The sequence below is a fragment of the Spea bombifrons genome, chromosome 4 (assembly GCF_027358695.1).
Source record: "Spea bombifrons isolate aSpeBom1 chromosome 4, aSpeBom1.2.pri, whole genome shotgun sequence".
Taxonomy (NCBI): domain Eukaryota; kingdom Metazoa; phylum Chordata; class Amphibia; order Anura; family Pelobatidae; genus Spea; species Spea bombifrons.
Window position 1 is genome coordinate 91,602,554 of NC_071090.1, and position 18,358 is coordinate 91,620,911.

The 18,358-nt window shown below is 38.0% G+C and overlaps 1 protein-coding gene across 1 annotated transcript; it reads left to right on the plus strand.

The window, feature by feature from the left end:
* Positions 1–3,334: 3,334 nt before the first annotated feature.
* Positions 3,335–17,842, plus strand: ALDH1A3 (aldehyde dehydrogenase 1 family member A3). Its single transcript, XM_053462375.1, has 13 exons — positions 3,335–3,499; positions 8,374–8,478; positions 9,024–9,164; positions 9,401–9,530; positions 10,120–10,181; positions 11,201–11,329; positions 11,685–11,798; positions 12,283–12,385; positions 13,364–13,548; positions 14,579–14,743; positions 15,585–15,742; positions 16,167–16,241; positions 17,540–17,842. Exons 1-13 carry the CDS (start codon positions 3,401–3,403, stop codon positions 17,610–17,612), a joined length of 1,539 nt encoding a protein of 512 aa, XP_053318350.1. The 5' UTR covers positions 3,335–3,400; the 3' UTR covers positions 17,613–17,842.
* Positions 17,843–18,358: the final 516 nt, after the last annotated feature.

Here is an 18,358-nt window from a genome sequence, read left to right on the forward strand (position 1 = left end):
TCCTCTTCTTTTCAAAATGTTATACAATAATACTTGTCATGTCCTGTTTACCCATTTTACAGCACTGTGGAATATGATGGTGCTATATGAAACGATTAATAATAACAAGGCAGGCACCTGGGAAGGGGGCATCAGAATTAAAATGAAAAAGAGGTTGTGCCTGGAGAGGGTGTTATGCCTCTCGCCTCTTCTTAGATTCATGTTCCTGTCTGGAACCTGCAGGACTGCTCTCAATGTTTCTTGCTTTTCTTAGGAAGGGGTGACTCCTGTTCTCCCTCTTGTACTCTCTACGTCACTGAGAACGCAGAGCGTTGGGATATGACATCATACTTTAGACATAGCTTAGTAATGCAGAGACCATGAGTATGAGGGGGAGGTCAGTAGTGTCAGGCCCAGACTGGTCATCTTATGGGCAGGTTGAGTCTTGCAGTGTGTGGCCACTGGCTGGATATGAGCGGCCGTATGCTGCAGTATACAAATGTAACGTCCAGCCACATTAGAGACAACCTGGTGAGGGCTAAAGTTGTGAGACATCAGTATCTTTACCAGGAATACAGCTAGAGATTCCATCTAGGATCAGAAGCAAGCAGGTAACCTATGTGCAACTATGAATGATATCTTCAAATGTAGTGACATTTTATTTGGAAAAACTGGCTTTCATTCAGCATCTGTATAGTCACAACAACGCAACAACGATGCAGAGTCCATACATATACACATACACAAATATATATACTGAAATAAAAAAAACCTCAACATAGTGTGTACTATCACTATATATATATATATATTACATATATAACACCCTTTCATAACAAGTTTCATTGTTGGTCTGAATTTCAAATGAAACGGTTGAAGTTCACAAACAGGTGTATTTTGGAATAGGAAAAATAAAGGAAACAGATAATTTCCTTCCCAGAAATGTTTTTTTTATAACGTTGATTGTTTTACTCATCTGATTCTATTTCTCATCAGTAAACCAGAAACTTTGGAGACATTAATCTCTTGATTGCACAAAAAACAGATGCAAGAAAATTCCAACTCTACCTAGTGTTCTTGCAATACTATCTTAATAATTACCATAAACTCTCTTAATGGAGGTACTGATGGCAAACGTTGTGGCAGTGTCACTGCAGTCACCAAAAACCCTTCTACTTCTATGTCACCTTATCTAATCTATGCAAAAGCAGGTCAACCTCAGTTCTAAGGGGTATAAAGGGATTTATTCACTTAACAGTGATTTGTAAAGAAGTTGAGACATTACATTTCAACTATACTTTCTGAAGGCCATGCCATGTGAGTGTATCCAGGAAGAAGGAGCAAGCTGGCCATTAAATGCTTAGTGAATAAGCACCTGTCACACATACTGTACCTCCTATAGGGATTGTGGTAAAGCTACTCAAGCTAGATCTACGTCCCCTTCCACGGTTGGCAGATCCTCCTCTCCTAAGTGTTAGTGCTCTTGTGTGTTTCATCTGGCGTGCACGAGCATCATTTAAGCATTTATTTCCTGGTTCTTTGCCCAGCTGTCAGATGACCTCTAATGAGGCGTACTATTTTAGTTTCTTGTTTTGCCTTGATACTTGCCCGTGCAAGGACTCTGGGTGTCCTGATTCCTGACAGTTTCTGTTTAGACCTTCCGATTGACCACAAGTTTTGCTTTATCCCTGTACTGGGCATTGCCAATATTACCATTAACCTGACCTTGTATTTTGACTACAATATTCGCTACTCCTACGAGTTACCTGACTGATCTACTGTTGCCGACTCTGCATTGTTCTCAGCCTTGTCCATGGCTCATCTTCTGCAAAGATGGTCCAGCCCATGACCTATAGTATTTTTACAACACCCAAGATTACCATTTTTCACTCATTTAATAATAATTTTCTAATTTATCAAGCTACTGTATATCTTCTCAATAAATGGGATTATGTAAATAATGTTGATATATAGAGCAGAGGACCCATGAAATTTCTGATACATTTTACAGTTTATACCAGAGCATGGATTTACTATTTTTTCTTTTTATGAACCGTCAGCATTTATTATGTCAAATGCAAATACATAATCCTGTATGATTCCATCTCTGCATTATTTGTATCCTTATTTCATTTATTGATACATACTTTTTTTTATTATTATTATTATTATGTTGTGCTGATATAAGCATGTTATGATATACTGTACCTATTTATAATAACATAAAATTGCACATTTGCTTTGGTGACATTGAGGTGAAATATTTTCCTGTCAGATATTGAGCATTTCAGTAGTTACTCAAGTCAAAATGGTAACAGGTGCACTCTAACTTGGATATTATTATTATTATTATTATTATTATTATTATTATTATTATCTTTTGTTTATACAACACCAACAATTAACGCAGCTCTTTTTATAATAAATATATTTATGCAGATATATCAGGGCCCATACTTCTTAACACCTAACATGTCCCATCACCCACATCAATCCATAAGGCTAATAGGGGGTTAATTAATCTCACAGTCATTAAAACATGAGCACTGAGACTGGGATTGTCAACACATTTATTATTCACAGAACAATGTTTCTATGTTTCTGGAATAGTGAGGTAGTGAGGGAACTCTGTGAGGTTCACCAGGAGGAACATGTTGATGCTTCTGTATAGTCAATGGTGGAAGCTATTCCTGGACAATCCCAGCACTTGGAGAGTAGATGGTACCAAAGCATAGACATCCAACATTTTTTACATACACTATTTACAATCGTACTGACTGTAAACCATGGACACATTCATCTAAAGCAGAGATACCAGGACATGCTCCTCTCACCTCCAACTAATTCATGTCTGAAAGCATTCTAATTAAAAACATAAGAAAAGCTACTTTTCAGAGGACATTATTCTTATCACAGAACTCATATGTTTCACCTCCTTCTAATAAAATAAATCCAGTTATGTGATTACATTCTTTGTTCTCACAACAAAGTGGAGGAGAGGTGAGCTGTCTTGATACTTCTTCACAACACACAACAAACGGCACAAGGACCCGCATTACCAAACCATCAAGTACCAGAAGACACAGCTTCGATCTCCTGAAGATATACAGTTGAGACCATCCTTACATATCAATGTATCACACACTAACACGATCACACACACTGCTCCACGGGGAGCCTCACTGCCAGACACTCGCATCACTACTGATCTGTCGTAGAAAGAATGGTTTGGGAAGCAGGGGGCGTTACGCCTCCTGTCCTTGCAGCCAATCAGCTGAGTCAATCACTGAATTTCCCCGAACTAGACTTATTAAAGGGAGAGGAGCGCCCCTGACAGTCCGCACACAGAGGCTTCCCAGAACCGGCGCTGCGGAGGAGAGACACTGCGGACCGGGGCTCAATCGGACAGCGCTACTCAAACATGACAACCACTAATGGGACCATTGAGAATGGGCAACTGGACAAGAAGCCACCAGTGCTGCCCCGGCCACTCAGCAACCTGGAGGTCCAGCACTGCAAGGTAACACCTGTGCTGATCTTATCACCTGTACTCATAGCATTCTGTATACATACACTCATCTATATATCTATATCTATGTCTATCTATCCATCATTAATCTATATGATCCATCTATCGCATAATTATCTATCAATATAAATGTATCTTTAAATTATTAATATACATCTCTCTCTCTGTGTGTATATATATATATGTATATATGTATGTATATATACACAGAGAGAGATAGATGTATATTAATAATTTAAATATAGATATACATGAATCATATTGTTTTAATATGTATTTACCTATAACACTACCAGATATGTGCCGCAGAAATGTTTTTTAACACCTTCATACACATTTTAATATACTTGATCTGTTGCTGAGATGATACCCTTTTACACCTGGTATGTAACATAGTGTCTTATTCTGTCATTATTCTATGTAATTACTTTCTTTCTATGTAATTATATACTACTTTATTGTAATATATATTAATGCCTTGGTCTATCCTATGCTTTCGCATAGAGTGCTAGGGTGTCATGTGCATACAGCATGTTGCTGTTCATACCTAGTCATGTGTAATGTATTATAGATTGTGCAATGCCATGTGTAGTGCATTTTATTGTATGTGTGTACATGCACTATGCATTTAGTGAGGTTCGGTGCATATAGCATTTCTGTACTATATATTGCAACCCAGGGTTCTATTAGACTATGTAACATATTGAAATTAGGAGAAAGAGGCCATAATCTAAAACTGGTTTAGATGTAATGTCAGGAAATGTTTCTTCACTGAGATTGTAGTAGATAAATGGAGCGGCCTCCCATCAGAAGTGGTAGAGACTAATTCATTTAGGGACGTTAAACATGCATAGGATAGGCTAAAAGTTATCGTGAATCTAAGGCAACATCAAGGAGTGATTAAGATCTGAGTCTTAGGGAGGAATTGGCAGACTATAAAAGAACCGAATGGCTTTTATCTGCCATCATATTCTATGTTTCTATATTAATCAAATTGTTGTAAATCTGCAAAAATAAAAAATCCCAGAAAAAATGTAATATTGTGTAGTAAATCTATGTTTTGTTATAATTATTAAGTATATATATATATATTATAAAATATATTATATATATATATATGAATATTATTATAATGTGTATAGATATATATATATATATATATATATATATATATATATATACATTATACATTTATATATTGATAGAACATATATCTCTGTATCTATTTAACCGTAGTGTCTTGTAGAATTCTCTATTCATAACCTGCTCTGATGTCTGTCTGTTATTAGGATGATGTATGGCCCCTTTTAATAGCTAGTAAAGTTTACAGGCTATGTGTCCCTCTGTTAGAGGAGCCCTACCTAGCCCATATTACGTTCAGGGACAACACTTTTACCTGTGCTTGGAGACTGTTCTGTACACCTAAACTCACCATGTGGTATGTACTATGTAGTGTTACCATGTAACAATTATCACTAAAGCCGGTCCGCTATGTGTGGAGTCTTTAGTCAAAATTTATCTATTTTATTGGACCAATAGAAACAAATTAGTCACATAATCTTTTGAGACCACTGAGGGCTCTCCCTCAGATGGAATAAAGATAGTAGTAATGATCTGTTCCGGATGTTATTAACAATTGATGTTGTATATGTTCTCATGTACAGAATCCATAATCACACAGAGCTGTCAGTGAGAAGAGATCGCTCCGCACCAGATATCAGTGAGACATATATCCGTTTATTAGGTAATTAGACAGCATTAGGCATGCCATAAGCCCGATACACTTAAGGACAGGTTTCCAAAACAGTGGTGGTTCTAGCTTTCTAAGGGGCTCAAGCAAATAGTTTTTAGAAGGCCCCATTTATAATGTACATGATTAAACGAATAAATATACATAAGTCAAGAAAACACACTATTTAGGATTATTTCTATGTTTAAAAAAATTATGTACTAGCAACCTAATTTATGAGAATTCGGTGTTTACCCCTCACCCCAATCCAGTCTGAAGTAGACTCTTATATCAGTGGTGGCCCTAAGCTGCTTACATTGTTCTATATAAGTAAATTAAACAGCAGTGATGTATCTAAGGAAGCATCCCCATCAGCCATCCCAATTACAAGAAAAGAAATTAAGAAACGTGCGGGGAGAGAGCAGAGATACGATGTCACATCATGGCGAGTTGTGTCTTAAAGGCGCTCATTGCCTTTTAATGAGCCTGCATGGCATAAATAAGCCAGTTGGGGAGATGAAAGCTCTCATTGTATAGCAAAAGACCTGGGCAGGGGGCTTGATCGCCTGATATTCGGCCTAGGCCATGTCACTGGTAGACAGCAAGTCCACGTTGCAGTACTAACATATCAAGCGCAGTGTGTCCAGATGTAAGGGCAGACTGCAGCACTAGGGCACGCTTTACTGTTGGTCGGTATCTTGGGTAGATTGCAGCGTGTCTGGTCTCAAGTAAAATCAATTATCTTCATACAAAGACTTTCTAGTACATATGGCTGCTTTGCACCAGAACTGCTCTTTATACATAGTCAGAATGGGTTTAGCATGGTGTCTTCTGGGTATGGCAAGATGCCCCTTTGGAATTTACCCATATTTAGGGCCGACCAGGGGATGACTAGGCAGACCTGGTGCTTTAATGCTGACGGCCACCAGTCAGTGTTACATTTTTAAAGTCACAAAGCGTGCTGCCGAGCACATTCAACCAGCGGCTGCACACTGTAGCACCATCAGTTATCACTAATAATTACGTGTTGTTGTGCGCACAGACCTGAGTACGTCCAAGTAGCCTATTCGGTTAATCTTGGGTGTTCAGATGTTAAGGCATTAGCGCATAAAAGTTCTCAAATATCATTGCACTCGTCTTCATGTAAATATCACCTCTTAAGCAGAAGTCCGTGTATTATAACGTTTCTTTTACCTTGTTAGATGTATGCTTCATGTTGCAATTGAACATAATAGCTGACATCATGTGTTCCATCCATGACTTGGACTTTTAGGCTGGTTATAAATTTTTGCTGAGGGGGTGGGATGCTGACCACATGATATACATTCTATGTTTTTGATGTCATGTAATTCATTGTCTGGATGTCAGTAAGCGTATAACTCAGTGTGTATTTTATACAGCGTCTAGATATTGATAAGCGTATAATATCAGGATGGGCATATCTACAGATATGTCAGATACATGCAGGGAAGAGTAGGGACAGAAAATGGCCCTGGTACTTTGTCCAGCCTGCAGCAGCCACTTCACAGCTCGATCTGCTGCTGGAGCGCCAGTAATGGTAAGTGTGGGGCTTATTTGCCTAATATGCCAATGGCCTGTCCAGGCGTGGAAACATGAGTGTGTTTCTATGCAAGGCAGCTGATTTTCAGCAGGAGCAGCAACTTTACTTTGATTAAAAACCCTGTAATGGCAAGTGACATCAAAGCATTACCCTGCAAACCAACTGGATACTCATGCGTGTCCCACAACACACATCAGATCTTTGTTTATTAAAAGGGAAATTGTCAGGAGAATTTGCAGGAGACTTGAGTTTCCACTTCTTGACTAGTTGTGTGTTCTTCTAGTGGTAGGATCAACGGGAAATGTGTCTGGACATCAGAACAGATTGGAGAACACCCAGTTATGGTATCAGGATAGATCACCGTAGGGGATACGTTTTAATATGTGTTTGCAGGTCTAATCAATGTATTTTGAATGGAATAACCTTGCATCTATAATAAATAATATATTTAGATTGGATAAAACAAGATTTTTTCTTTTGATTTTAATAAAGATGAATAATTAAAGACAAAAGGAAAAGTTGCATCAGTGTAGATGGTATAAATAAGGCTTCCAATAGGCTGGCATCAAATTCTAATCATATTAATGAATCTAAACGATTAACTATTTTTATAGCTTTACTTTCATTGACTTTTCCGCTTGATGTTTTTCTTATACATACATCAAATGCTTTTGCACATTACCTTGCTGCGTGCTTACATTTCAGAAGATGATACAATCCCTGGCTACATAACATGCATATATATGTATATGTGTGTATGTACTGTATGTATATCTATCTATCTATATATATATATATATATATATATATATATATATATATATATATATATATATATATTAAACTGCAGAACAAATTACAGTGTCTCAGATAGTGGCTTAGATATCACCATATTGGAACAGAATGCGGCGTGTACACATTATAGACTACAGAATGCGGCGTGTACACATTATAGACTGCAGAATGCGGCGTGTATGCATCACTGCAGACAGAGTGCAGGCAGATCACAGCATTAACGGCAGAATACAGAATGTTCACAGCACTGGAGGCAAATTCGAGTGTATACCAATTACTGAACACCAAATACAATGTGCCTTTGATAGCAAGAAGAAAACTGCGGTTTTACTGGTTAATAAAAGATACATATGGTGTGAATGCATATCGCACAGGACAAGTCATGGTGTGTACCCATCAGTCAGAACATGATGATGTAAAGGGCTGAGCTACACTATAGTAACTGCTGCTATCCAAAGGAACAGCTCCAAAGGCCTAGAGACCGCTGTGATCACACCACAAGGAGAAGAAGAAACCATATTGTCCACAGTCAGAGCGGACAGCAAAGGATAATAAGAGAGAAGCACAAGCAGGAAACATTATGTGTCAAAACCTAAAGAGCCAATGGAAGCGATGGAAGCCTAATGTATAAGCAGACGATATCGTACGGGATGGGGCTTTGTAGTAAAGTTTGGCACCAGTCTTGCATTAGTGGGGACGTGGTACTTTATGTGTTGACTTCAGTTTGTTTTGGATATCAAGCTTCACCAAATCCCATACATTTCATGTGTCTTTTTCTAGATATTTATTAACAATGAGTGGCACCAATCGGTGAGCGGCAGAACATTTCCCGTATACAACCCGGCCACTGGTAAAGAGATTTGTGAGGTGGAGGAAGGGGATAAGGTAAGGAATGTACATTTCATTGCTGCCTGTATATTGCATTGCAGCCGGTGGTGTGTCTAGGCCTGACCCATAATTTACCCATAATTTACCTGCATTCCACCATCATCTCTGCTGAACACCAGGATATGACGTTTATATCCTGAGATCGGCGTTATGAGGACGTACAATGTGTAAACGGGCTGCTTACAAGCGAGAGCTCAGATTTCCCAAACTGGTCCATTAAGTAAGTGGTGCACCAGGTGGCACCTATTGTCTGGTAGGTCATTCGACGTCTGTCTTTACAGATAGAAGTGAGCTTTATATACAGTGCTTGCGGCCTCCAATGTCCACTAGATATAAGCATTGTTCAAGATATGTTGATAATGCCTACATACAGTAGCACTATTACAAGGAAATTACATAGCATTTCAAAAATACATTTTTCAGCAGATTAAAGTGTTGACCCCTCTGTGGTTTTAATTTTAACACACAAAGAAGCGACTGTAAGAGTTATAATAAATGATACAAGTGTTTATTACTGTTATTGTGTTGGTTGTATCCTTCAGGAAGACGTTGATAAAGCAGTGAAAGCGGCTAGGGCTGCATTCCAGAGGGGGTCTCCATGGAGGAGACTGGATGCCACCGGTAGAGGCAGACTTCTTCACAAGCTCAGTGACCTCATCGAGCGGGACAGAATCATTCTGGCTGTAAGGGAGATGCTTAGAAATGTATTCACTTACCCACTGGTGTCGTAAATGTTGCATGAACATACACTGTGACCTATACCCTTCAAGAATAGAGTATCCTTTTTGTAAGAAGATTTGTCTACTCCGAAGAGCGATACAAAATGTTATAAGTTTTGAACAAATATACCAATTATGCCCTCATTTGGATGATAGTATCTCTTATATTTGTATTCTCTTCCACCTTCATGTTGCTGTAGACTCTGGAAACAATGGACACCGGGAAACCTTTCCTGCACGCCTTTTTGGTGGACCTGGAGGGCTGCATCAGGACTCTGCGGTACTTTGCTGGCTGGGCTGACAAAATACAGGGCAAGACGGTCCCTGTAGGTGAGTAATGGGTGTTTCTTCACGGATAGTGGATGTCTATACTTTTTATCTTAAATGGCTGTGCAGTCTTGGATGGTTATTTTATACCTGGGAGTTTGCAGGTATGGGTTATGATCAGGATTTCAAAGAAGAATTCCCAGTAAAAGCTTGTGTTGTAATAAGGCAAGCAGTATTTCAGATGTAGTCATTTTATGCTTAAGTTGTTGACACTGGTCACTTCCAAAGCGTTATTTACTACTATTTAGTAGTTTTGTTGTAGTAATGTAGTGTATTTTCTTTTATCCTATGTTATATAATATTGTTTGTATGCGAAAAGCATATCTAGAATTCTTTATACTTTGTTTACTCTTATAAAGGTTAAAAAACTTGACAACAGTACTTGCGTATTTCAATTTTCAATTACACTTTAATGCTAGAAAGTTGAATATTCAGGGAGACAAACTTACTCAAAAGTCAGTATTGGTATAATAAAAAAGAAGACATACACTATTAAATGACCTGCATTTTGTGTCCAAAACTTTAAATCCCTTATCGGCCTTTATAGTTGTAGGAGTCTCTTCAATAATGTAAAAATTGTTATTTGTTTCAGATGACAGTTTTCTCTGCTACACTGTACATGAACCCATTGGTACATGTGGAGCCATCACACCTGTGAGTATTTGTTATACGTGTACCCAATCCTTACTCTTAGTAACCACAATCCAACAGCAGTAGTCATTTATATACCGAGAAATAAGCTACTGCAGATCCTCCATAGAAACAATGATAGTGAAAGATTCCAAGAGGTTCTGCACATCCTTTATGATTAACAACGTGGCCCTCAATCATACCAAACTGCACATCCCCCAGAATATTACTTGTGTCGCCTGCAAACCCAGTTGTCCAAGAAGAGTGAGGGGAACGCTACAAAGGTTTCTAGTGGAGGTCCTGGTTGAGTCAGCCACAGGAAAGTTTACTGTAGGAACCAAGTAAATCGAGAAGTAAGTGCTAGCATTTTACGTAAAAGTATCATAAATAAAATAAATGCCAATGTGCTGTAAGGAAATGGGACGGATGGCATAGTAGAGGACTAAGTGTGTTTAGCCTCAGCTTTTTTTTAGATTTGCAATTCCACCTATTGCTAGGCTAACAAGCATGTGGCGTTCAAACCTGTAGGCAGCATTTCAGCAACTGAAAACGAGCAGAGCCACGTTGATACCGTTATTGGCCAACTGAGTAGAATTAGGGTGCAACGGTGACTTAACTTCTCTTGAAACCTTACACTCTAATTCTGCTCAGTTAGCCAATAAAGGTATCACCTTGACTCTACTTGTTTTCTGGATTTCCACCATTATCCACTTATATCAGCATAACTGTATCTTCTTAGAAACGTCCACTTATTTTTGTCCTCAGTACAGTTTAGGCATTTGCCTGCACTTGGGTCTAGGCTGAAAGATGTCAGCCAGCAGTTGTAGTCCAGATTTCTAAAGTGTGAGTACAATTTCAGTGCCGTGGGCCAAGTTAATATACCGTTGACAAGGTTACAGAATCCTTGGTCGGTTAATACGCTGTAAGATTCCAGTGCTGTTGGTCACATTAGTACATTGTAGCTAAGGTTCCATGTGTTTTGGGTGAGGATATTAGTATATTGCTGTGGACATAGTGCTATGATATACACTATTATGTTTCAGTGGAACTTCCCTCTGCTCATGCTGATCTGGAAGATGGCTCCAGCTCTTTGCTGTGGGAACACACTGGTTATAAAGCCGGCAGAGCAGACACCTCTCACATCTCTCTACATGGGATCATTAATCAAAGAGGTAATATCACAGCACTCGCTGTAGATACATACTATTATGTGCAGTTACAAAAACTACCACCTCTATTCTGTATCCAAATACCTGCTATGACATTATTTGTTATTATAAGCTCTACTGCTTTCACCTGGCTGTATCTTATTTAGAACATATTTCATATGTTGTGCTGTATGGAAGACTAACTCTTATTTTAATCATGCATTTAATCATCACCACTATTTAATATATCATGCCATATATAATATATATGTTAAGCGCTGCGTAAACTGTTGGCGCTATATAAATAAAAGATAATAATAATAATAATAATAATTGTGAGTAAAAGAGCAGTATGAACCCCAGCTACCTATCATTTTAGGCTGGCTTCCCCCCTGGGGTAGTTAATATTGTTCCTGGATATGGCCCCACAGCTGGAGCTGCCATCTCTCACCATCCAGATATTGACAAAGTCGCTTTCACTGGATCTACAGAGGTAAGACTTTGAATAATGGCCCTGCATTGACACTACATCACAAGTTACTTTCTTATTGCCGTATCAAGACTTTCAGGGGCTATTGGTATTATGGGAAATTCTAGCCAGCTGCTATGAGATTATTTACCAAAAACAATTTTAAAAAATCTTCAAAAAGCAACTGCGTTGGATTTCTAGCTGACTTCGTATAAAGCAGTTTTTCTTGGACAATGATTATATTTTTAGTTATAGTTCTAATTACAGTTCTCAGCTGTTCCAGAAAAAAAGCAACTTATTTTGGTCACAACACCTCAAATCTTTTTTTTTTATATATAAATAAGAGTCTCATGTATACAGTAAATTACAGGACACTGATTCTGGAACATTTGGCTACTTTGGGAACTTTGTTTTGTATGGAAACAGCGCCATCTAGTGTTTTGAGTTAAGCAATGCATTTGCTGCCTGTGAGAAAGATATTCTATTGCTAATAGTTTTGTCTATGCAGGTTGGGAAGTTAATTAAAGAAGCTGCTTCCAAAAGTAATCTGAAACGCTGCACCTTGGAGCTTGGAGGAAAAAACCCCTGCATTGTGTTTGCGGATGCTGACAGTAAGTAACTGAATAGTATCTGGTCGTATGCAGCGGCATATCATTTTAGCTCATTCAGATAACCATTTCTCTCCACTTAATTCATAGGACCCTTTATCTCCATCTCCGCCATAGAATCATTTTTGTACCTTTTATGTAGCCAGGCAGTGTAATACTTTGGGACCTAGATGGTATTTTTCCCTTCATACAGATTTTTGCTGTTATTTATTTATAAAGCAGTTATTATGCAGTATATATTGTAACGTTACAAATGTAGATATGGGATTAGATAATTAATTTCGGTTCCACTACCATTGGAGTTTTATCTGCCTATATTGTAGGATATATCAATATTCAGCAACATAAATGTTACTGAATTGATACTTTACCTACTATGCAACTCTGTCCAATGATCTATTAACACATTTAAAACAATTTAAAACAATAAAGGATGTGTTAGATGTATTATCCACATAAGGACCATGATTTCTGTTGCGATACATAATTAACGGTGCTTGTTCCCTGATCGTACATCAAAAATATAAACAATATTTTGTGAAATTAATGTTTATCTCCTTTTCTCCATTATACATGTGTTGTCTCCTTTAAACAAATAGGTTAAATGGGAGGCTCTGCATACCTGATATGAGGACAGTCATTAAATTGTACTGTTTAAAGTTTTATAGCGACCATAAACTGTTAAACATGTACAATATTTTTAGCTTGTTGAAAAGTTACAGAGACTCATTTTCAATCTTTATGCTTTCAGTATTCAGTTTTCGCATCCATGTCTTTGTATTATTGTTATATTCCAGCAACACAACTAAATAATATTATTACACAAGAAAAATGTGATTGTGCTATATTACAAACATAACTATGTTAAAGAAAATGTTAAACTTCTGAGGCAAATTATATTTCATTTTTCAATAAAGCGGCTTTTCATCTTGTAGTATAGAGTATTTCTCATTCAGCCATCTCACTTGGCTTTTTCTGCAGTGGATCTCGCTGTGGAATGCGCTCACCAAGGAGTTTTCTTCAATCAAGGCCAGTGCTGTACAGCAGCCTCCCGTGTCTTCGTGGAAGAATCGATCTATCCTGAGTTTGTGAGACGAAGTGTGGAATATGCCAAACGGCGACACGTCGGCGACCCCTTTGATTCCAAAACTGAACAGGGTCCTCAGGTACAGTTACAGTAGCACTGAGGCCGTTGTGTCTCTTTAAAAGAGATGAAAAAACATTTATTTGGCCTAAGGTGTCAGATTAATGCTGGTGTCCTCTGTGTACTAAAAAGCAGGTCTTTCCCTATTATTCAGCCCGAGCACCACCACCGCTATCTCATAGTGAGAAGTATTGCTATTAGCTGGACTAACATTGAGGCGTTACTATTCAAAGTAACAGAGCATACATATAAAGTATAGGAGATGTTTAGGTATTATGCCGTAGGAAGTTTAGGCATGGAGGGTGTTAAGGCTGCTACCATTCAGAACAACTCTGAGTCCATAGGATAACCTCAAGATTTGCATCAGATGCTCATTTCCATAAATGATACAAGGACAAATAGCCAAAGGGGCTCTTAATTAGAAGGGGAAAGGTAAGATATATGTATATTTTTATTTCTATAGCACTATCCGGTATTGTAATATCTGCAGTCAGCGATAGGCAAAGTGTCCTTACAAGGAAACCAGTGTCTGTGGCTTTGGTTGTGAATGTCCATGGGACATAATTAACTTGCCCACCACAGACCCCCAGAACATGTCCACCATGAGCGATATTGGTGCCTATCCCTGTGTCCAGTCCTATAAGAGGTGTATTAGGTATACAGACAATATGATGGGGTACAGTAGCTATGCATATAAATCAGGAGAGCTTGCAGTAAGATGCACGGTTTTTGTCTTTCATCAGATTCTCTTTCAAAAAGTCATTTATATACCAAAGTCAACATTAGTTGTTACAGGGTCGCTGTTTAGTATTTAAGTATCATGGGTCCTTGCCAAACAATCCGGGTTTCTGTACTGCAGCTGTCTAATGAATGTTTTTTTAATATTCTTCTTTTTAAACTGACCCACGATGGAGATAATTTCTAGTAATGAGGCAAGTATACACCTATATATATATATATCTATTATTTTGATGGTCTTTGTGTTATTTCTTAAAAGCGTGATTGGGGTTCCTTGGAATCGAGAATTGACTTTTTCTTTTTGTGATATTTAGATTGACCAAGAACAGTTTAACAAGGTTCTGGAGTTTATACAGAGTGGGAAGGAAGAGGGAGCAAAGCTGGAATGTGGCGGCTCTGCCATCGGGGACCGAGGCTTCTTTATTAAACCCACGGTTTTCTCCGAGGTGTCAGATGACATGAGGATAGCCAAGGAGGAGGTAAATGAGGCACATTTTTGTAAAAAGATCTATAGGTATATAGTTAAGTTTTGTAATAAGATTGGAATGTGTGTATTATATATAATATATTATTGTTCATCGACATACATATGCACACACGTGTCAAAAATGCTGTTAAGGAAATATCTGTGCCATAAGCTAAAGGCTTATTCAGATATACAAATTATTCGCTGTGTCTTGAGACATACCAACGATATTACGTCAATGAAGCCCAGGAGAGGCCAAGACATATGTCTGATTTGGACTGTCCTTATGGGTTGGATAAATGTGAATTTATTATAATTTTTTTGTTCTACTGGCCTAATTCACACAGAATATATATATATATATATATATATATATTCAGAGATCAAGATTAACAATAAGATGTTATGTGACAGATGTGCATACCTGGGAATGTCAGCGGGTGGTCCTGATGATGTCAGTGGGTGGTCCTGATGATGTTGGTGGGCGGCCCCATGACATGGGTGGGCAGTCCCATGACATGGGTGGGCGGTTCCATGACATTGGGGGGGGAAACACCCCCATTTATAGGGAAAATGGGCAATAAAGCTTGCCACATAACCCACAACGTCTGCTTCATATGCCCCCTAAAAAGTATAGTATTTATTCTAAGTATGATCCTATAACCTGTTGTTGTGTTTGTGCCCCACTAGACCTCGAGAACTGGAGTTTGAGACCTTGTAGTAACAAAAATTCTTAGAACTAGGGCCTTGGTCGCCATCTTTTCTGCTTTGTCTTGAATATTATATTTATGACACAACACAAATAAACTGTTCCACGTACATTGCTCTAAACTCAACTTCCCTGTTCTATGTAGATTTTTGGCCCTGTTCAAGCGATACTAAAATTCAGAAATGTGGAGGAAGTGATAACAAGGGCAAACAACACGGAATATGGCCTGACAGCTGCGGTGTTTACCAGGAGCTTGGACAAAGCAATAAGCGTTGCCTCTGCCCTGCAGTCTGGAACCGTGTGGTAAGTGTCCTGGGCATCTCTCTTCATGTATCAGGTTCTAACGGGTTTGTATTGTAGTGTTCTTCACTAAACCTAGATCTCCAGCTACTGGATCACATGTAGTTACCAGATAATCCTCAATCAATCAAAGCTTAATACAGACAATAAATGCAAATTGTTCCCCTCACACTCTCCTTAAGCAACTTAAACAGACTCCTCTAGAACACACCGGTGCTGGTGTTCCTCTGGCCCAAACACACAGGACTAGAATTAGAATGATGTACACTAGGCATCTGTTTAGCTCAACAGAACAGATTGACTAAATTGTAGTCCCATCCTCTGTTGTAACCCTATGATTGTTGCTATACCCTCCCCTTTACCCAATTTTAAATTGCTTAAGACAATTGATAGATGTCATATCTGAAAATGTCTGTCTATTTTGTAGGGTGAACTGTTACAACGCTCTCCACGCACAAACACCTTTCGGAGGATACAAAATGTCAGGAAACGGCAGAGAATTGTAAGTCCCTTTCTGTGCGTAATGTGTTAGTCTGGTGAGAAAGTCTGTGTTTTGCGCATATACTTTGTATACATTGTACAGAGAAGATCATAACAATCACAATGAAATAAAATAAGTATACAACAGGTTGTTGAGGGTAAATGTAATAGGCATTTATCTAACAATTAGCACAAGGTCCTCTATTTCTTTCTGCCTCTTGCATGAAGGTGGATTATTGAAGTCCAAACATGGAAGTCCAAGATGCGTTGGCCAATAAAGCTCAGATCCACCGGCCCCCTTTCTTCCCTGAGGTCACTCTTTTTAATTAACTTACCCTAAAAGGGTTCCTTACCCTAAAAGTCACAAAATATGTTTAGAACTTAAATAGTTGACATAAGATGCATTAAAATACTTCCTTGCATGAATGACCAAGCAAAAGGTCTAAAAGGCACAAAAAGGCTCAGTAAAGCACAACCTCTCGCCACTCCTTTAAGACGCATTCCTTTAGGCTACTCTTAAAAGACAAAAGTATACCTGTTTGACACTTGAAATGTTAGGAGGTATCCTAGGGTTTCTTCATGTATTCTATTTAAAACATAGAAGTGAATTTTGTACATGACTTTTGTTATTTCAAGGTATGCTTATTGTTTTATTTAGGACATTTTATATACATACAAATCCATTAGCGAACTCTTCTTAAGTCAGTGTTGTGTTAATTCTCCGAAGTAACAAAGCAAAGCCAAGTGTGTCCTTCAGATTTACGGAGCTACTGCACATAGATGTGGAACACAGCCTTCTCTAATCAGATGCCACAAATCTTTCTCATGCTCCTAATTGAGATACGGGTTGTGTTTGTTCTTTCAATGAATGTTTGAAATACTCTGAATATAGGAGTTCTCTGTGGCTTTAAGGTTGGTGAAGGGGAGCTGCAGGTGGTTCGCTCTTTCATGACTTCTTTGCAACAAAAGGGGGCTAAAATTGGGGAAATAATTATAAAAGGCAGTTCTAACATTTTATAAAAAATCTCCTGTCACCGTAGCAACAAATGTACCTGTAAAATCAGCATGAACATCCCATTGGTTACTATAATAATACGATGGCTTTAAAACCTCTGCCCCAGTATTGCTCTAAGACCAATTGATGTAGCCAACCCTTTTGGACTACTGTAGCTGTATAAAATTATAGTTGCCATGCTGAGCTGTACATCGAGGAGGGTGATGGATACAATTGGATAACGGATCTTAAGTTTATTTTATACCTTAGTAATGTTTGACAATGCATACAAGATTGTGATCTTCATGATCTCATTCTCCTTGCAGGGGTGAATATGCACTTACAGAATACACAGAAGTTAAAACGGTCACCATTAAACTTGCACAGAATAATCACTGAGAGACTGCAGCTGGCAGAACAGAAAGGGACGAGAGAGAAGACTCGGTACTCTCACTGTGACAGCACAAGAGGCGCATCCAGCTCATCTACAGGAGACTTCTTCTTTTTTTGTATATTTCTTTTTTAAAAAGCCAGATTTTTTTACGCTGACCTCAACATAATTTTGCAATTTGTATTGTAAATCCAACAAATAGCCAATACCGTGATAAAATGATTAACTGTATATCTAGTGACACGAACGCTACAGACTATTTCCTGGACATTTCAAAATGCCAGTTTTCATTTTTTTCATAATTCCTATTTTGTCTCCCTCTAAACATGTTTAATTTGCTGATCAATTTACTATCAAATTTCACTTTGGAGGGCGATTGCCTCCTGATTGTCTTGGCTTCTGGGAAAAGAGGGAAAATTATTTTCACATTTATACAGGAACTATTTTTGTTATATATAGAGCTTTATTACTGACATTAATTCGTTTGGACGGCACCATAAAGGTAGAATATTTTTTTTATACGTATACATATAAAGGGAGTTTCTCTTTTTTTTATCACATTCCTATATCTACAAGTGTGTATATTTGCCCTACACTGAATATATAATATTCTCTTAATATAGACTGTATACACGTTTTTTCTACAAACACATAAAAATAACAAAAATACATATTTATGGAATAGTAAAGATATAGTAAACAAATAATGTGATTTTCTTTAGTATTTTAATAGCACAAATTATTCATAGTTATA

Coding starts and splice junctions, on each gene's coding strand:
- ALDH1A3 (XM_053462375.1), top strand. CDS start 3,401: ATGACAACCACTAATGGGACCATTGAGAATGGGCAACTGGACAAGAAG. Junction 9,531..10,119: donor GGGCAAGACGGTCCCTGTAG/GTGAGTAATGGG, acceptor TATTTGTTTCAG/ATGACAGTTTTCTCTGCTAC. Junction 14,744..15,584: donor TGAGGATAGCCAAGGAGGAG/GTAAATGAGGCA, acceptor TGTTCTATGTAG/ATTTTTGGCCCTGTTCAAGC.